The 17,947-nt window shown below is 41.5% G+C and overlaps 3 protein-coding genes across 6 annotated transcripts in view; 2 read left to right on the forward strand and 1 right to left on the reverse strand.

The window, feature by feature from the left end:
* Nucleotides 1–1,234, reverse strand: part of Cog5 (component of oligomeric golgi complex 5) — a 205,809-nt gene extending 204,575 nt beyond the window's left edge. The window contains exon 1 of the mRNA XM_038335916.1: nt 1,082–1,234. Within this exon, the coding sequence (XP_038191844.1) occupies nt 1,082–1,175 (94 nt within the window). The 5' untranslated portion in view covers nt 1,176–1,234. The remainder of the gene's footprint in view (nt 1–1,081) is intronic.
* On the forward strand, nt 1,139–12,385 carry Dus4l (dihydrouridine synthase 4 like). Of its 3 annotated transcripts, none has more exons than XM_038335922.2 (7): nt 1,139–1,508; nt 3,514–3,650; nt 5,410–5,531; nt 7,774–7,891; nt 9,804–9,926; nt 10,600–10,826; nt 11,518–12,385. In XM_038335922.2, exons 2-7 carry the CDS (start codon nt 3,535–3,537, stop codon nt 11,763–11,765), a joined length of 954 nt encoding a protein of 317 aa, XP_038191850.1. In that variant the 5' UTR covers nt 1,139–1,508; nt 3,514–3,534; the 3' UTR covers nt 11,766–12,385. The 3 variants fall into 3 exon arrangements, with proteins under 3 accessions (XP_038191850.1, XP_038191849.1, XP_038191851.1); XM_038335921.2 differs by having other exon boundaries at nt 1,140–1,589; XM_038335923.1 differs by lacking the exon at nt 1,139–1,508 and adding an exon at nt 4,507–4,651 and having other exon boundaries at nt 3,516–3,650.
* A 3,383-nt stretch (nt 12,386–15,768) lies between these two features.
* Bcap29 (B cell receptor associated protein 29) overlaps nt 15,769–17,947 on the forward strand; it is a 39,818-nt gene continuing 37,639 nt past the window's right edge. Inside the window, exons 1-2 of one of the 2 annotated variants that reach the window (XM_038335925.1) lie at nt 15,769–15,998; nt 16,955–17,070. In XM_038335925.1, the coding sequence (XP_038191853.1) occupies nt 16,979–17,070 (92 nt within the window). In that variant the 5' untranslated portion in view covers nt 15,769–15,998; nt 16,955–16,978. Of the gene's footprint in view, nt 15,999–16,691; nt 16,711–16,954; nt 17,071–17,947 lie in introns of those variants that run through there. The other variant, XM_038335926.1, reaches the window with a different exon arrangement.

The raw sequence follows: 17,947 nt of genomic DNA on the forward strand, positions 1-17,947 counted from the left end.
GAAGAAACTCTAAAGGATCTACCACAACCTAGTTCAGAAAACATCACTTTTCTTTTTACAAAATATGTATTATGAAAAAGCAATTAAGGCAACATAAAATATTCAACAGTCAGGGAAAACACAACAATTTAAAACCTTATTTTGATCATTTATAAGCCACACTTTAGTGTTCAAGTAAAAAAAAGTGAACCCCTACTGTATGCAGCACTGTGGGATATAAAAATAAGGCTTTTGTGGTAGCCTATGCCTTTGATCTCTTGCACTAGGGAGGCAGAAGCAGGCGTATCTCTGTGAGTTCAAGACCAGACTGATCTACACAGTGAGTTCCAGAACAGTAGGGCTTGGTAGAAAAACTGGGTCTCAAAAAAAGGGGGGGAGGTGGGTTGGGTGAGGAGGATCCTGACACCAAGTGATTATTGCAAATGTTTTTAATATACGTGATAGAATGGGGGCGAAAGGAGGTGAAAGGAGGATTAATAACCTTTGCAAACTGAATTTTTCTCTGTCTCTCAGACTTGAGCATTAAGACAACTGAATTTTTCAGGACTACTTCAGTAGTCATAGAAAGTTATATAGTTAACTTTCTTGAGATAATTTCTCTCCAAACTACCAATAAATCTGCCTTTGGTATTCGATACGCGTGGACAACACACTGTAAGAGGCCACTGCATGGCCCAAAATTTAACGCAGGTATTTTTAATTCCACTTTTCACGCCCCCACCCACCCCTTTCCTTAAGCGGCGGCTTGTCGCCTAGGTGGGTTTTCAGTTCTCGGCAAAGACAGGAGCTGTCAGCCCGGACCATGGCGTGCAGGTTCCCCGAACTTGAGAGAAGCCCTGGGCGCGTCAGGACAGAGCTCAAGCCCGAGCAGTTATTACCAGATGTCCCCCCAGACACTGACGGGAAGAGAGGTGCACCAGCCCGGGGAAACGCGTGGACCAGGACAATCCCTGACGACAAGGGGGCCGGGCGTAGGGGAGTGGCCTCGTCCAGACCCGAAAACTTTGTGCGAAGCGGCCGGTGGGGTCCGCGCACGGCACAGCGACCCAGGCCCGACCCCCGGCCCCGCTCGACGCCTTACCGTCCTGCAGGAGCTCCCGCACGGTAGCCGCCACGGCCGCGGAACCTGCAGACCCACGGCCTGTCACGGAGAAGACTCGATCTCCACCTTCCATGTTGGCAAGTGCCGGGTTGATGACGTCTGCGACAGCCCCGCCCTCCCGATGACGCAGAATCAAGGCGCCCCCGCCTGGCTAACGCTGCGAAAGTGTGCGGATGCCAGGAGCTGCGGTGCCCGCACTGAAGGACAGAAAGGCTGCCGCACGGCCTTCTCCCGGGCTGCTGGAGACGTGGCCACCGCTCCTACCTCCAACGCAAGTATTGGCCGGAGAGCGCGGGCCTCTGGCGTAGGGAAGAAGGCTCCGGGGCGCTTCGCGGCCCTCCTCGCCCAGCACGTGGGAGCTAGCGCAGCCCGGTCCTACCTGTGCCAAGCCCGGGTGGCAGGCGGGGTATGCTGGGGAAGAGTCGTTGCTAAGCGCTGCCCTAAATACCTTAGAAATCCAAACGTTGAAATATTCGTTACTACATAGGTGAGCGGGTCTCGAACTACACTGCATTTTGCATTCCCTTAACCTTGCCTCAGATTTCCCCTAATGTGTTTACACCAAAGGATTTTAGCCTGTGCATACTAACATCCAATAAAAGTTTAAACCTCCACTGTACATACCAGCACGAATTTACAAATACAACTAAAAGAAATTCTAGGTGTACAAGCATATTTGAGCACAATATTATGCCTGTTACTATTCAGTTTAAGCGGAATTATTCTGGTTATTCTCAAGCATGACTGCGGACTTTGGAGAACTTTAAAACAAATATTAATACTTTCATCCCATAAGCCCAGAGAGCCATTTAATTGGTCTCTGTAAGTGGCTTCTAAAGGATCAAAATAAAATTTTAAATACTGTGTTTCCCCTGACTGTTGAATATTTTATATTGCTGTAATTACTTTTCGTGATATATATTTTGTCAAAACTAGCGATCTTTTTTGAACTAGGTTGAGAGTTTTTTGTTTTTTTTTTTTGTTTTTTTTTTACGATTTAGTCGGACCACAAGAATAAGTAAAAAGAAAATCATGATTGAAAAAGTCAGTAATAACATCATGGCAACTTGCCACCTCCTAGTAATATAATGTTTAAGACTCGTCTTTCCTTGGTAATAAACTTTTCTTAGTGCTTTACTGTAACTCCGTGTTTGTTTTTCTTAGCACTGTGACCATCTCTGATGCAGCTTATTTACTCTCCCTTTCCTCTGTTACTTGACTGTTCTTCCTGCAAGCTAGGACACCCTTCACTATACTGGCCTTGTGTTTTTAGCTTACTGCCAAAGGTTAAAGACTGAATTTTGAATAATTAGCATTTTATAGGGATTTATCTGACTAGATTACAGAGGAAAAAAATACAAAAAGCAACAAGTACTATGAAATCATAGTTTTAAGTACAACATGGAATATAAATAATTTATCCCTTGTACTTGGGGTATAAGAGTTATTTATGATGCATTTATTTGATGATAACTGAAATCATTGTTAACACATTTAAAATTTTAAAACAAAGTTTTGTGTGCCTTCTGATTCACCAATAGTAAGAAATAAAAGTATCAAAGAATTCTCATTTTTTAAGTTTTGTGTGTGTGTGTGTGTGTGTGTGTATCTGTAGTGGGTATATGCATGGGAGTACAAGTTCCCTCAGAGACCAGAGGTGTTGGATCCCAGAAGCTAGAAATAGAAATAGTTGTGATCCTCCCAACCTGAATACTAGGAACTGAACTCAGGTCCTCGGCAAGAACAATCCATGCTTTTAACCACTGAGCTATCTCACCAGCCCCAAAATACCAGGATTTATTTTACAATACAAATGTTCTGTTGATACCACTTAACTTTCCTGGATGAAATATTTCAGATTGCCCATCATACACAGTATTGTATGGGAATTCAAATCAGATTCCTTGCTTTATCAAGAAAATAAAATGGATAAAATGAAAAATAAGAGGTTGGATATGAAAGCATACCAGTGCAGTTGCAATACCCCCAGAGGCTGAGGCAAGAGAATTACCAATTCAAAGCTAACCAGGGCTATACAGCAAAACCCTGTTTCAAAAACCAAGCAAAAAAGGTAACAAGCAAAATCATAACATGATATACACTGGAGAGAAAACCTGGAGGTTTTCCGTATCTTATTTCTCTAAAACTACCAGGTTCAGTGTTCCCAATTTATTCAGCCTATAAGTTGAGGCAGAATTTGGCAAGATCCTCCGAGTCTGAAGCCTCATGAAAAATATTGGTGATTGAAATTGCTAGAATAATAGTTTTTTTGTTTTTCCAATACTGAGAATTAAACCCAGAGTCTGCCACATGCTAAGCAAGCACCCAACCATACAACAGAGCTATGTGATCAACCCAATAATGGATGTTATGTTGTGAAATACATATTCTCTTTACAAACTGTCTTTCAGATTTAAAAATAAGTTGTATACATGAGGAGTGACTCCATACCAATCACAATATGTCAAGAAAGAAAAAAAGACCCAATAGAAATGTTTCATTCTGGACAGCTGGTGAAAATCTGTGCCCCAATGGTTCGATATTCAAAGTAAGTATTTTTAAGCCATTAATGAGCCAATTTTAATTTTTCTTATATGTACTAGGGTTTTGGGGGGGACTTTTTTTTCTCCAGAGTTGTAAAATCACTCAACTACAAAGGCTTTCAAACTCTTCACTTTGGAATCATGATTTAGATTTGAGTCCTTGTGCTAACACTCAGCTGGTATGTTGTGACCCTAAGTAGACAATTTCTCCAAGCTTTTTCTTCCCCAGAGTCTGTATATCTCTGGCCACCTAAAATTTGCTAGAGGCTGAAGATCTGATCCTTCTGCATTCTTATCCCAAATGCTAAGATTACCGGTTTATGCCGCTGTGACTAGCTTAAATAGTCAGAGCCAGGGCCTCATGAATGTTAAGCAAGCACTGTACCAACTGAACTACATCCTCAGCTTAATATCTATAAAAATGACAAATATCAGGGTGCATCAGATATTAAATGGATATAAATACACACACAGCTTTTTATGTGAATATGCTTCTTAGAACCAAAACACAGTGGTAAATTGCAAGGCTTGAGGTAATTTGATGCTTAGGTTTGGAGAAGATGCTCATGTGATGTCTTACAAATGGTCTTCATCAAATGAAGGAAGCTGTTTACAATTCTGGTTTTGAGACTTTTTAAATACTGTATAAGGATATTTGGTCTAATGTTATTTCTGTATCAGTTGATACAGCATTTTTACATTCATAAGTATGTTCTTTCATATAAAATAGATTGTAAGGACTGGTTTTTAATATTGGAACTTCTGATTTAGTCAGCCATCCTGATGCTGCTCCATCTGCTCCATCAAAGGGAAAGGAGAGGGATTACCTCATTACAATGAGCATTTTGTGTTGTTTATCAGCTTGGCTTCTATGTACATCTGGGAGCTCAGGAGTCTTAGTTAGTGTGGACAGAAGTGAGAATTCTGACTCACAAGCGTCTGGGTAGTACTGAAGTCCTGGCTCTCCACATGGCTTCCTTTCACAACATCCAGCAAGAGAAGAAAGGTGCCTTGTTCCTGTGCAGTCCCGTCCCCATAGAAGTATGTGCTCTACATGTGGTCTCCACTGATAGCAGTGGAAAGGGTAGTCGAATGAAGGTTTCGTGTACCTCCCAGGCCTGATTGAACACTATAACCATGAGATGTTAGAGTGTCTTGGAAGAGTGAAAACTCTAGGCTCCACACCCACCATTTCCTAACAGAGGCGAGTCTGTAGAGTTTTTGTATTGGGTTCATTGTTATTGTAAGTTTTCCGTCTTTTGAAACTTCTCTTTACTGATCCTTTATAACGCATGAAATTTACACTGGGCCCTTTTGTCAATGCTCACTGCTGATTTCCGGTCGTCAGCTACTTCAGCCCCAAGTCTGCTGTATTTAAAGCAAAAAGAAAATTCATGAGGCTTGCAAGGCCACAGGCCTGTCTCCCCCTCCTCTTTTTTTGTGATTTTCCTATAATTGTTTTATAAATAGTTCTGAGGTTTTAGCTTTATAGATTGTGCATGCTCTTAATCCCAGGAGGCAGAGCCATTCAGAGGTTTTTGAGTTCCAGGCCTGCCTGAGCTATAGAGTGAGACTCTTTCAAAAACCCAAGTACCAATGATTTTTAGTCATACTTAGCATGTAGACTACTTGAAAGTCTACATCTCTTTCATCCAAGAACAAGTTTCTCTAATAAATAGTTAATAATTCACTAAATGAAACTTACAAATGCATATACTTCAAGGATTTTCTAAATTCATGATTCAAGTTTTATATGTTTCACAGGTTGGCTTTTAGAACACTAGTAAGAAAATACTCTTGTGATCTGTGTTATACACCAATGATAGTTGCTGCTGATTTTGTCAGATCTGTAAAAGCCAGAGACAGTGAATTTACCACAAACCAAGGTATGTAAAATCTGTAGCTTGCTGACTTTGCAGGGGAAGTATATATACTCACCTATTTTATGAAATTAGATGAAACAAGGAGTATAGTTTATAGTCCTTCTGTTTTTAAGTGCCTTTAGTATTTCTTTTACACTGTCAATAATCTATCAAAATGTAAAGTGAGCTGTTCTTTAGGCCACCAACCATTCTGTCCTCATTTATTAGAATGAGTCCCTGTCTTGTTGCCTGTGATCTCTTCTCATTCAGACTGTCTTCTGATAGCCCAAAATGACTTGTCTAAGATACAGATTTGATCATGTCCTTCCGAATGAGTCTCTGTCTTGTTGCCTGTGATCTCTTCTCATTCAGACTGTCTTCTAATAGCCCAAAACGACTTGTCTAAGATACAGATTTGATCATGTCCTTCCCTACTCGCAGTCCTTCCTCCCATTGCCCAAAATAATGACTTCAGCATGATTCTCAGGCCAAAGATGACTCCATCATTGAAAACTTGTTGGAAATGAGTGTTTCCAGGCTCAACTTCTTAAGTAGAATCTCTTCATGTTTTTTTTAAAAAAAAAAAAAAAAAACATACAAGTACTCTCATCTTCCTAACATTTTAGAATCACCAGTCTAGAGGCTAGAATTCAACACCTAAGGCAAATAAGCAAAGTCCTTTATGATCCAGCCGCTGAATACATCTATAGCCTTTCCTTCCATAAATTCCTAGAGTTTAGCATGCCTTGTTCCTGAACTTCCTTACCTAGAGTGTCTTCTCCAATCATGCCTGCATGCCTGACAGAGAGAGAGAGAGAGAGAGAGAGAGAGAGAGAGAGAGAGAGAGAGAGAGAGAGAGAGAGAGAGAGAGAGAGAGAGAGAGAGAGAGAGAGAGACAGAGAGTCCATGTCCATGTCCCACACACACACACACATGGTAAACTACAGATCATGGTTCCTAATCCATCATTCAAAGCTTGTAACCAAGGAATCTTCTTTGGTCACCATATTCTCGCTCATAAGCATATGCTCTTTGATTGTACTTAGTCCTACTGTATTGTTTCTTCTTCCATGCCCCTCTCTCCCACTAGATTGTAGGTTCCTAGAAGGCATGAGCTATAGAAATAGCTTGATTTGTATGTTCAGCTGCTAATGGTGTTGATCAATAAGTGATTGTTAAAATAGAATTCTGTAACTAAGGTACCAACCAGGGAATGCACCCCACAGGCCAATGAAGAATAAAAGAATGCTCTTTCTCATCAATTCCCAGACCAGTGAATTGCTATAGAAATCTGTAATTGTTTCAACAGTGGTGATATCCTGAAATGTGCCTTTTATAAACATCCGTGGATTTCATAGGAAAAAAAAAGCCTTTGAAATGTTAAAATGCATCTTTCCAGAATTGAAACACTATCCAAAGATATGAAAAATATGTTCTGTAAGACCTAGGAAAGCAGATATATTTGACTAACCTAAATTTTAAACTTCTCCATGAAGGTATAGAAATGTACTTTGGGTTAAACAGAACTAAAAAATTATATAACACATGCAATAGACAGGACTAATTTCTTTCCTTTAAAAACAGTTATAAGTCAAAACACAGCTAGGGATGGTAGACAATTCCTTTAATCTCAGCACTTGGAACACAGGGCCAGGGAGATCTCAAACTCTGGAGTTTAAAGCCAGCCTGGTCTACATAGTAAATTTCAGGACAACAGAATGAGCCCCTGTGTCAAATAAATATATAAATAAATAATAAAAGAAGAAAGTGACAATTAAAAATAGAATGTGAAAAATACAAATAAAGACACACAAATATTGTGTTTTCAGTGTGAGTGACTTGAATGGAAATAAAGACCCTTCATATTAATTTGTGCATCTGTAAACTCTTAGAAGATAATTTAATAGTATCTATTAAGTACCTAGGCAGTGTTAAATGCTTACTCAGCAGTTAGACTTCTAGGCAATCATCTAGGAATAGACTTATAAAAGCATGAATACAGTTTAGACAACAGTATGTAGACCATCCATATAGGAGAATATGCCATTAAATAGGAGAAGACACATCTGAGTGCTTTTCCCAGAAACATAAGAAAGCCGGCATGGCGGTGTGTGTAGAACGCTCCCACTTCCACGTAACAGGTATGTATATACTATCATTCTGGGATACTTTTCACTCTATAAATTTTGCAGTCTTTCATTTGATTTTTGGCTGTGTGACTGTTTCTTCTATGAAGTTTAATGTTGGACTGTCTTCTTTTTAACAGGTGATTGCCCATTGATTGTTCAGTTTGCTGCTAATGATGCAAGACTTTTATCTGATGCTGCCCAAATAGTCTGCCCCTATGCAAGTGGAATAGATATTAACTGTGGTTGCCCTCAGAGGTAAAGGTCAAAGAAATTAGAAGAGTTTTCAAAGAAAGTAGAAAAAAAAAACTATGGGAACATGCTATAATATCTTTCTAGTTTTCCAAAAGTTAAGAAGCATAACCTGAGCTCCTTCCCCTGAATTCACGTGATGCAAGGAAAGAACCAACTCCCCAGAGTTGTCCTCTGATCTCTGAGTGTACATTATCCACCCCCCATACACACACAAGTAATAATAATTAATTAAATAATGAGATTTTTAAGACGAAGGCTATAGATTTAAAGCACTGTAGTTCTAAACAAGAATTTTAAAAAGAAAGGTTATTTAGGAACATCAAAGGTCTTTCGTGATGGCTGAAGTGATTTATGGACTCTTGACTAGGTTTTGGCTTCCTCATCACTGGCTCATTCGTTTTTTGTTTTTTCATTTATGATAAACACTGTGACCAAAAGCAGCTTGGGCAGGAAAGGGTTTCTTTCAGATTGCAACTCCCAAGTCACACTCCAAGACTGAGGGAAGACAAGGAATGTACCTGGAGGCAGAAACTAAAGCAAAGACCATGGAGTAACACTGCTTACTTGCTTTCTGCTGTTAACTAGATACTTTTCTATTGCCGTAACAAAATACCATGACCAAGGCAATTTATAAAAGAAAGAGTTTATTAGGGACTTAAAGATGCAGAGAATGAACAGGAAGCATGGCAGCAGGCAGGTAGGCATATCACTGAAGAAGTAACTGAGAGTTTACACCTTGAGATACAGCCATGAGTCAGAGCTGACTGGGAATGGTATGGTCTTTTGAAACCTCAAAGCTCACCTTTGATGGCATGCCTCCTCCAACAACATGCCTTCTCTGACAGTTCCACTAATCAGGGACCAAGCATTCAAATATATGAGCTTTTGGGGGGGGAGGGCATTCTCATAAAACCTATTAAACTCAACATGTTTTCTTACACAACCCAGGGTACCTACCTCCCCAGAGTAGCAGAGCCCACAGTAGACTGGGCCTTTGCACATCAGTCATTAAATAAGAAAATGTCCCATTGAGATGCTCACAGACCAATCTGATAGAAACAATTCCATGACCAAGGTTCCTATTCCCAGAAAAGTAGTTTGTGTCAAGCCAATAAAATGAACAAGCACACTCTGGCTCTGCCTTCAACCTTATCAGTAGCTAATTCTTTGAGAATCTAATATCTACAGCAATCCCAGAAATGTTTTTAATGCCATGTCAGATATACTCTCTAAAAGCTGATTTTGTGATTTAAGATGTGCTGTTGGCTTTCTCCTAATTAATTACTTTACTGTAGTCACCTGGTCCTTTCTGTTTCATAGCTACTTGATTGGGTTTGAGTGGAATGTACAAAAAGCTGTTGTGCTGGCACTGTACTGGGTTATCTTCCAGTCGCCAGAATGTGCCCAAAGAATAAATCACAGTTTCACAGTTTTAAATGGGGCTTAAGCCAAATCAGATTAGACATTTGTATACTCATTAGGAGAATTAGATTCGCTATTTAGTAGTGCTGGAATGCTGTGAACCAAAAATATATTTCTACTCTTGAGACTGATAAAACCTCTTGTTATGCACAATAAACATCAAATTTGGAATTTTAAAAATTTGAAGTAATTGCAGTTAATATGAACACCTAATCTGTTTTGGTTGAAAGAATTCTAATTTAATGCTCTCACCTAACTGGTGAAAAGACAAGTGTCTTCCTGATCTCATGGGACCATTTAGAAATGTTGATCTATGAATCTTATTTAAGACAACAGTCTCCAACTAAGCTAACTGTCCTTCTGTAGATCCATGAACTGTAAGTGTCTGTTTCATTCCAATCATCGGATAGAGGAAAGATTGATACAGTCCACTTAGAGTTGTATCTTCCCTTCTAGATGTTTACAATATACCTATTGTGCTTGCTTTATCAAGGTGGGCCATGGCAGAAGGTTATGGAGCTTGCTTAATAAACAAGCCAGAGCTCATTCAAGATATGGTGAAACAAGTAAGAAATCAAGTGGAAAATCCTAGATTTTCAGTTTCGATTAAAATAAGGTAAACAAAATATTTCAGTTTACTAACAAGTTAATATATTACTTAGAAAGTTTAAAAATACTCCTTTTGTTTAGTGATGTGATATGTATCCTAAATTAGAGACTGGTATGTGGAAATATCGAGAGATATTTGTCTAGCAAACAGACATAAACTCCATTCTTAAATTATAAATTCTGAAATCTTATTTCTTAACACAAAACAATATATTCCCAATTAAAGGACCTTGCTAACCCCTCAACTTTCTCCAGATTCTATTTAACTAATGCTAAGAAACATCCCTGGCACCAGCTAGAAAACAGGAAGGATATTTGCACTAATATTTAACAGTTAAAAGAAAGCAAGATTCCAATGTGAGAGGCCTGCACATAACACAATGTGTTAGGATGACCTCTTTGTGTTTCTCTGTGGCAGTGTGCTGTTGACTCTTAATTTCTCAGCACTAATAAGGAAAAGCAGTGGGGAAGGGAAGGACATTTGTCACCATGTTGTTTCCATAGTCAAAAAACTAAAGCCAAGGTCTTGAATGGAATGATTACTCAACAAAACCTTATTAATATTGGCATGAAGTGATAATACAATATGGTGAAGCTAAGTAATGTAGTAGATGAAGTGTCTTAGTTATTTTAGCATTAAAATCTGTGTGCTACAAACGGCTACAATTTTGAAATCATAGGATCCATGATAACCTTAGAAGAACCATAGATCTGTGCCAGAAGGCTGAAGCAGCAGGAGTGTCCTGGATTACAGTTCATGGAAGAACCACTGAAGAAAGACACCAGCCTGTCCACTATGATGACATTAGAGTGATAAAGGAAAGTGTGTCTGTACCCGTGGTTGCTAACGGAGACATAAGAAACTTGAAAGAAGCAGAGAATGTGTGGCAGATGACTGGAACAGATGGTAAGAAATAAATGCTGGGATTTTTTATCATTTAATAAGGATTCAAAAGTTAGGACGGGGGAGTGATGTTAATTTGATTTTGTGTTTCACACTGAGCCATATTTTCCTGTTGTACTAATTTAAGCTAAGTATTTTATTACAGTGCTGCCAGGTCTGTTCCTTACAAATAGTAGATCATTTTAGAAGGGGCAACATTGTGCTGCCTCCATCATACCTGATGATCAATAAAGTCATCTACAGATGGAATATTTATTTTTTGTTTTGTTTCATTTTTAGCTTTAAAAATCATCTAGAATACCAGACTAGATGTGAGAGTTAGTGAACTTGCTGCCCACAGGAGCCTCGGAACTGCCATGTAGTGCCAGTGCCCCTTACGTAACTAACAAGCAGCCCTGTGGTAACTGTTGCTGGATGAAAGCAAACAGACTAAACTTTAAGCAGTCCAATTCATAACAATATGGATGTCTCTTAAAGAAGCAGTTAATAGAGATTTCTTTTTAAAATTAGTTGTATAAATTAGTTTATCAAGTGGCACCAGAATCAACTTCTTTCTTGTTGTAATTCATTAATTTGTAGTAAGGGTATTCTGAAATCTCAAAATAATAATTTTTGATAAATGCTCTTGCATTGTTTGGACTGATAATGATGGATTCCCAGTTGATGAAAAAATATGTTATACTTTAATTTGCAGGTGTGATGGTCGCAAGGGGACTTTTAGCAAACCCAGCTATGTTTGCTGGCTATGAAGAAACCCCGCTGAAATGTATCTGGGACTGGGTTGACATCGCTCTTGAACTTGGAACTCCTTTTATGTGTTTCCATCAACATTTAATGTACATGATGGAAAAGATAACATCAAGGCAGGAGAAAAGAGTATTTAATGCCCTGTCAAGTACGTCAGCAGTCCTGGATTACCTTACGGACAATTATGGTATTTGACTAGACTGTCTAAGTCATTGTCCTATATTCTTTATCCCACATGGAACCTTATGAGGGTACATTCTGGTGTCTGAGGCTTTTAACTTCAACACAACAGCAGTCATTGGGGCCAGACATGGTGGAACATGTCTTAAACCAAGCGCTCAGAAAACTGAAGGAAGAAGATTGCAGGTTCTAGACCAGCAAGACTCTGTCTCAAAGAACAAATGAAAAATTCCCCAGATTTTTAAAAACCTGGGGCTGGAGAGATTGCTCACAGATAAAACCACTGGCTGCTCTTTCAGAATACCTGGGTCTGATTCCCAACTCTCAAGTAGCTGCTCACTAGTGTCTGTAACTCCAGGCCCAGGAGATCCAACACCTTCTTCGGGCCTCCTCAGGCACCAGCCAAGCATGTGGTGCAAGACATTCAGCCAAAACACAAAATTTTTTACACATAAAATTTTAAAAAGAAAATCAGCTCCTATACCCCTTCCTCATGGATTCCAGTTTAGTAAATCTTGAGTGAACCCAGTTGTTTAGTTTCAAAGAATCTAAGAGGTTCATACATCCCATAGTCCCAAACCAAATACTGAAAAACTTTGTTCCAAATCTTTATGGATTGTGGTGTGTGTGTGTGTGTGTGTACTTTTTACTAAAGGTATTCTGTTTTTTAACATTTTTAAATAAAACTTTTTTAATATAAAGAAGTTACGACTCATTTGTAACAAGTACATTTTTAATTTTTTGAAAGTTTAGGAAGTAGAACAAATGTCTACATTTACATGAAATGAAAAAGAATAAGGAATTCTGTGTACATCAGACTGTACATTAAAATTTTAAATTGGAAAATCAACATAGGTACATTTCCTAATTGAATGTATACCTCAAGGTTGTGTCTAACTGAATTTGATTACATGTGATATCATCTATAATCTCAAAGCAAGATTAGGGCCAACAGGAAGGCTCAGTGGATAAAGGTGCTTGCCTTGGCCAAGCCTAACAACCTGAGTTCAATCCTGGGGACCCACATGGTAGAAGAAGAGAACCATTTCCACAGTCTTCAGGCCTCCACACATTTGCCCATGTTGTGATAGTTTGTTTGTGTTCTGACAAATAAAGCTTGCCTGGAGATCAGAGGGCGGAGCTAGCCACAAGTTAACCATAGAGGCCTGGAGATCTGTACAGACAGGAGACAGGAATTGATAGGGATAGGCACAGACAGGATCTTGGCCCCTTTGGTCTGAGGATTCCTAGAGGTAAGAAGTGACTGGCTGTTCCTTGGCTCTGATCTTTGAGCATTTACCTTGATATCTGACAAGACTAATTAGGATCACGCTACCTCTGACGTTCAACTTTTGGGGAATGATTGTGCTTCACACCATGCATACAAATAGTAAATTATATATATATATATTTTTTAAGATTAGGTGGAGCTCGTCAAGTGAGAACAAATTTAGTTCCTTTTAAGCATTCTAGATTATTTTGTTACTAATGAGCTGGGCAGAATCCTTTATTCTACCCAGATGGATATGTCGGTGAGTAAGAAGCCTTTCCAGCACTGGCTTTGGCAGTCATATCCCTCAGCGTTTTACAGCAAGGTGGTGGTGCTCTTGTGTTACTAGGATTCTTTTGCAGGCCTGAGGTATCCAGTATTACTCCCCTGATTAGCGGAAGTATAGGAAGCATGGATTCTTCAACCTTTGACAACAGCCTTTATAACTTTAGGTACCATGAGTCTCAAGGCTGGGGTGTTAGGATTTCCCTAGCCTTGGATATTGGCTATTTAACAGCTCTCTGGAACTATACCACCACTCAGGGCCTACAGTTTCAGAATCTCACAGCCTCTCTTGCCTGTTTTCACTGTTCTTGTACCTGCCCTAGTCCCCGTGCCCCGCTGCTCAGCCACCTCTTGTTGTGACTGCCAACACTGGGACAGCTCCTTTTGCTGCTGTGGTTCTGTTGCTGTCCCTGAAGCCTGTGTTTCCTGAGAATGTCAAACCCATCGGTGGCTCCCAGGCACTTCTGCAACTATACTGTCACCACAGCTACTCCTAATAGCACAATCAGGAGGTTGATGAGGTCCTGAAGTGATCTCCAGTTCAGTGTAAAAGTGCAGGTGTGGGGCCGGGCAGTGGTGGCGCACGCCTTTAATCCCAGCACTCAGGAGGCAGAGGCAGGCGGATCTCTGAGTTCGAGGCCAGCCTGGTCTACAAGAGCTAGTTCCAGGACAGGCTCTAGAAACTACAGGGAAACCCTGTCTCGAAAAACCAAAAAAAAAAAAAAAAAAAAAAAAAAAAAAGCAGGTGTGGCGGGTGGAGAGATGACTCAGTAGTTAAGAGCATTTGTTTGTGCAGAGTACCTGGGTTCAGTTGCCAGCACCCAAATGGCTTACAACTATAGCGGTAGATTATTTGTGTTTTAATAAATAAAGCTTGCCTGAAGATCAGAGGGGCAAAGCAGCCACGCTAGTCAGCCATACTGGCTAGGGAGTGGTGGCACATACCTTTAATCCCAGGACTCTGGAGACTGGGGCAAATGGATCTCTGTGACGTCAAGGATACCCCGGGCAACATAAGGCCAACCCCCAAAGAGATCCAGGTGTTGGTAGTTCACGCCTTTTATCCTGGTGTTTGGGAGTCACGCACCTTTAATTCCAGCACTAGGGAGGTGGAGACAGGAGTGATATGGCTGGGTGGAGAGAAGAATATAAAGGGGAAGAGAGGAAATCAGTGGAGTGTGGAGTCTGAGGGTTCATGAAGACAGGATCTTGCCCTTTGGGTCTGAAGATTTGGTAGAGGTAAAAGGTCTCTCTAGTGGTTGACTGCTTTGCTTTTCTAATCTTCAGTTTGAACTCCCATATCTGTCTCTGGGTTTGTATTATTCGTGCAACATAAAACCATCTGTAATTCCAGTTCTAGGGGAGCTAACACTCTTCTCTATGGACACCAGGCATGCATGTGGTTGGTACACATAAATTTTTTAAAAATCTAATTGCGTTGGCATACAATTGTAATCCCAGTGCTGGGGAGGCAGAGAGACATTTGGAGCTCACTGTCTAGTCAACCTAGCTTAATCTGCGGGCCAGTGAGAGACCTCTTCTCAAATAGCAGCTGGACAGCTACTAAAGAGCAACACCCAAGGTTGACCTCTGGCTTCCAGACAGGACACATAACACACACCTCATATTTATTATCTGTAGGAATTCTTTTCAGGTGCCTCATCTCACCTGAAACTGGGATTCTTGGCTGTGACAAACAAAAATGAATTTTGGGGACTAAGTATGATGCAGAATTGAAGTTTATTATTTTTTTGCTTTGGGGTCTCATGTAGTCACAAGCAAGCTTCAGATTCACTACGTTGCTGTACATGACCTTGAATCTCTGATTCTTCTGTTTCCACCTCCTCAGTATTGGGATTACAGGTATGTGCCACACATATAGCGTAGAAGGTTCTAGAGATCAAAGCCGGGGTGAACAACTGAGCCACATCTCTAGCCAAAGCTAGAATTTATCAAAGAAGAGTTCAGATCCACAGCACCCATGTAAAAGTCAATATGGTAGTACGCCCTTGGAGTCCCAGCACCACGGAAGTAGTCAGGAGGATCTTAGGGTCTCTGTGGCAGTCAGTCTAGACACGCAGTGAAGTCTGGGTTCAATAAGAAGCCCTCTCCAAAAAAAAGAAACATGGGCAAGTAGAGAGGAAGACATTTGACATTCACCTCTGACATAGTCGAAAAATGTTTTAAGGACTTTAAAGACATAGATTTGAGCACAGACATTTATACTAGACACTCACCAAAAGGACAATGCAAACCCAACTGTAGGCATGGGGTGGTCAAATTAAGTGACAAGTAAGTATCTTACAACAACCTCTCAGATGACTTTCATGGCTTCTGAAATTACTTTTTTCAGTAAATGAGAACAGTGTGGTTCTAAAGTGCATTGGATGATGAGGTAAGAGGAAAACAGGTTGTGCAAGAGTTTAGGTCAGGTCTTTTACCACAAGCAAAGCTGGAAGACTTTTTTGTTCAGAAATGGAGGCCCACCGATAGTTTCAGGAGGGGACAAGCATTCAGAGATAAAGAAAGCCCAATGCCAGGGAAAGCATGCTTAGGCTTTTGGCTATCAACCAAAGAAAAACAAACAAAAGGCAGGTGTTACCTTTTTCTTAATTAGAACACAGAAAAGCGAGCAAGCTTAGCACTTCTACATGGCAGAAGGAAACTCGGTAAAGAAGCACGTCTTAGGATGTGTAAGTATTTTATTAAGGGGATAATTATCTCTCCCACCTCTTTTAACGTGTCTCCAAATAAATCAGATTTCCTGGAAGTGGACTCTTGGTCAGCTTAAGGGAGGAGATAATAGTATGTAATGTTACAATCTTTGGAGCAGATCGGGATGCCAAGTCTCCACCTAAAGCACGGATATTTCATTTTGGCCAGGAGGCATAAGGAGGGGCAGTTGTTAGCTTTTCCTTTCTCACGTCACCAGGGAAACAGGAGATAGAACACAGAGTTAACCACGAGGGAGTCTACCCTCAATGTTTCCCAGAACCTATCTAGTTACCTAACAGAATATGGTTAGGTAGAGTATACCCACACCCATCTTTTCCTAGTAGTCCCTTAAGTTGCCTGGTTCCACCAATGGACAAGAGCAGGGAAACAAAAGGCGCCCTGACAATACAGAGTCTGCCGTCTCAAGAACAAAATGCACAAACCCCGGGACTGGACCCTCACTTAAATTTAGTCTAACTGGGGGCAGGGAGGCAGGGTGCCACCTTAAAGCGGCTGGCTGGGTTCGAATCCCGCCCGGGCCCTGGCTCCCACCACCGCGCGTCGGCGGCACCGTGGAAGAGCCTGCGTCACCCCGCGTCCTCCACGCCGCGCACCAGGAACGGCGGTCGCGCCAGTGTGACCTCAGCCCGGCCCGGCGCGCTCCCGGCGGCGTGTGACGAGCGGCGGCGGGTAAGCCGGACGGCGCGGGACGGCCTCCCGGAGGAGCGCGGCCCGCAGCTCGGCCACGGCGGCCGGTGGCCCCGGGAAGCTGGGGACCGCGGTGGGGGGGGGGGGGGGGGGGGGAAGCGGGGCTCGGGCCGTGCGCGCGTGCGCGCGGCCTCGTCACGTGGGGCCGGGGAACTCCCAGCAGGCCCCGCGCGGCGTGGGGCCGTTCACCCGGGCTTGTGTGAAAGTGAAGTCTTTCTCTGTTCAGGTGTGAAGAAGAAAAAAAATAACCATGACAGTCCAATGGGTGGCGGTTGCCAGCTTTCTCTATGCTGAAATAGGACTCATTTTAATCTTCTGCCTGCCCTTTATTCCTCCTCAGAGGTAGGAAACGTTCAGATCTTTTAACAGTACCAAATGTTGGATTTGGCTTCTTCAGGCAACGGCGTGTGACGCTTTTTCGTGGGGTTAGAAAGTTTGGGTCTCCGGGATGGCACACTGGGCAAGGGCGCCTGCAGCCCCGAGAGGACTTGAGTTCGATGCCCGGGAACCATGTGGTGGAGAGGGAACCGGCGCTACAAAGTTGTCTTCTGACGTCCACATCCACCCTGATGTGCCCTGAAACACAGCGGGATGGGGTGGGTGGGGAGGAAAGTTAGAAAGGCGGTTCATAAAGAGTACTCGTTAAACGAGGCAGGCGGTGGTGGCACAGGGCTTTAATCCCAGCACTTGGGAGGCAGAGGCAGGCTGGTCTCTGTGAGTTTGAGCTGGTTCCAGCTTCTCTGTTAACGCAGAGAAACCCTACCCCCCCCCCCCCCAAAAAAAAAAGAAATTTAGAGGAAAGTACTCTATAAAAACGAAACCCAGATTGCTCTCTGGTAATGCTACATTTTAAAGCTTGATTATGTATACAGTGGAATTTACCCCCACCTTTTTTTTTTTAGAACCTAGTCTTTTTGGTCTTGATTACAGGTATAATAAAGCAGTGTTGTGCTATTTATTCCGTGGACACCTGTCCTGTCCTGACTTAATATTTTCCTTTCTTTTTACTACCCTGGATTGGAGCAGTGAAATAAAGAGCTGGGTGCAGAATTGTTCATTGGGACAGCGGAATTGCTGTGTACAGACCAAAACATAGAGATGGTTCTCAGGTTTGACCTCAGGGAGAAAAGAAACAATTTCATTAATAGTTATTTTACTTTTCATTCCAGTCAAAATTAATGAGAATGTGTCAAAAATGTTGGGTATGTAAACTATCAGA

The sequence above is a fragment of the Arvicola amphibius genome, chromosome 7, assembly GCF_903992535.2.
Source record: "Arvicola amphibius chromosome 7, mArvAmp1.2, whole genome shotgun sequence".
Classification (NCBI taxonomy): domain Eukaryota; kingdom Metazoa; phylum Chordata; class Mammalia; order Rodentia; family Cricetidae; genus Arvicola; species Arvicola amphibius.

Coding starts and splice junctions, on each gene's coding strand:
- Dus4l (XM_038335922.2), top strand. CDS start 3,535: ATGAGGAGTGACTCCATACCAATCACAATATGTCAAGAAAGAAAAAAA. Junction 3,651..5,409: donor CCAATGGTTCGATATTCAAA/GTAAGTATTTTT, acceptor TATGTTTCACAG/GTTGGCTTTTAGAACACTAG. Junction 7,892..9,803: donor AACTGTGGTTGCCCTCAGAG/GTAAAGGTCAAA, acceptor TGCTTTATCAAG/GTGGGCCATGGCAGAAGGTT.